Here is a 1,512-nt window from a genome sequence, read left to right as displayed (position 1 = left end):
CTGAACGCGTGGTCACCTCCTCACCTGGAGCGGGGCCCAGGGAGCATGGGGCACGATAAGAGGCTGGGTGCCCCGCTCCGTGGTAGACCCTCAGATGGGGAGCAGCTCAGGTATGTCCCCGCATTGTCACCACAGGCCCCTGAGCTGCTAGAGCAGCAGAAGTACACGGTGACAGTGGACTACTGGAGCTTCGGCACCTTGGCCTTCGAGTGTATCACGGGCTTCCGGCCCTTCCTGCCCAACTGGCAGCCCGTGCAGTGGTGAGTGAGGGCTTGGGGTGGGCCGGCCGCCCAAAGCGGGGAGTATGCCCCTGTCTTTGTCAGATGTCACCTCGCCTGTCCTGTCTCACTGGGTTCCCCAGGCTGGGCCTGAGACATCTGTGACCTCTCGCCCAGAGGAAGTCCGTTAAGACCTGGCACGTGGGCAGTCTGAGCTCCAAAAGTCTGGAAAGATGGAAGGTTGTTAAGTGTCAACCTGGATTCTGAACCTTAACAGCTTTAAATCCAGTACTGTGTAAATGACTGCTCTGTGCAGGGCAGGAGGTCATTGTGTTCACAGAGTGTGTGTGTAGTGTACGCTTACACTGAAAACACTGTGCATTAGTAAACAAACAAATAGCATGTTCACGTGACAAATTATGAGCTGTATTTACCTGAAAATTTATTGTTGACAAATTTTACTGTTTTTAAAAGCATCAAAAAGTGGCTTAAAATGTGAACTGAATACATTTCCAGAAAGAGATTTTCTAATAAAAAAAGTCAAAGGATACAATTAAGTTTTTAAAAATTACTCTATATTTTGAAACTTCTTTTCTGATTATAATACTAACGTGTGGTTCATTGCATACATCAAAGTTAACCATTACTGAAATGCTTCATTTAAAAACTAACATCCCCCTAAATCAGTTAGGATTCATTTAAAATGATTCCTTGAGAGACCACACACTAATTGAAATGATGCTACTGTTGTTCAACATTTTTTTTTATCTCCCGTTTTTATTTTTTGGAGCAGTGGTAAGTTCATGTGGTTCAAACTTCAGAGTATAAAAGTGAAAAGTCATGGTTCCTCCCCACAGGCATCTGGTCCTTTTGATCTTGGGTCCACCTCTGAGGATGTCTTGTACGTGTACAAGCAAATGGGCATGTACCTGTTTGTTAACTCATTTATGTATGCCGCCCATTTTACCTTAGTGACAGTGTAATATGCACACTGCCCTGTACTTGCTCTTCCAGGATTTTTACACTGAGAATTTCCCCCAACTGCTGTGAACATATCTCTGTGTCTCCAGATTCTTCATTGTGCCTGTGTTTATTTAAAAAACAAAGTAGGTTACCCTACATACTGTCACAGAACCTGCCTTTCAAACTGGCTACAGAAAATGCTTTCTGTTTTTCCATGTTCTTTGTCACGTCTGTTTGCTGTTCCACTGTAGTTGGTTTAACCTGTTCCCCATTACTGGAAGAATCAGTGGTTTATAATTTTTACTTCTTAAAATAACACCAAGAATAACAT

At 43.8% G+C, this 1,512-nt stretch overlaps 1 protein-coding gene across 1 annotated transcript in view; it reads left to right on the top strand.

Moving 5' to 3' along the window:
- The window catches only part of IKBKB (inhibitor of nuclear factor kappa B kinase subunit beta), a 47,278-nt gene that overhangs the window by 30,846 nt on the left and 14,920 nt on the right, over positions 1-1,512 (top strand). The window contains exon 8 of the mRNA XM_007455471.1: positions 136-260. Within this exon, the coding sequence (XP_007455533.1) occupies positions 136-260 (125 nt within the window). The remainder of the gene's footprint in view (positions 1-135; positions 261-1,512) is intronic.

This window comes from Lipotes vexillifer, unplaced genomic scaffold (genome assembly GCF_000442215.2).
Source record: "Lipotes vexillifer unplaced genomic scaffold, Lipotes_vexillifer_v1.1 scaffold414, whole genome shotgun sequence".
NCBI classification, from domain to species: Eukaryota; Metazoa; Chordata; class Mammalia; order Artiodactyla; family Lipotidae; genus Lipotes; species Lipotes vexillifer.
Note: the sequence above shows the minus strand (reverse complement) of the source record. Positions and strands in the feature narration are given on the sequence as shown.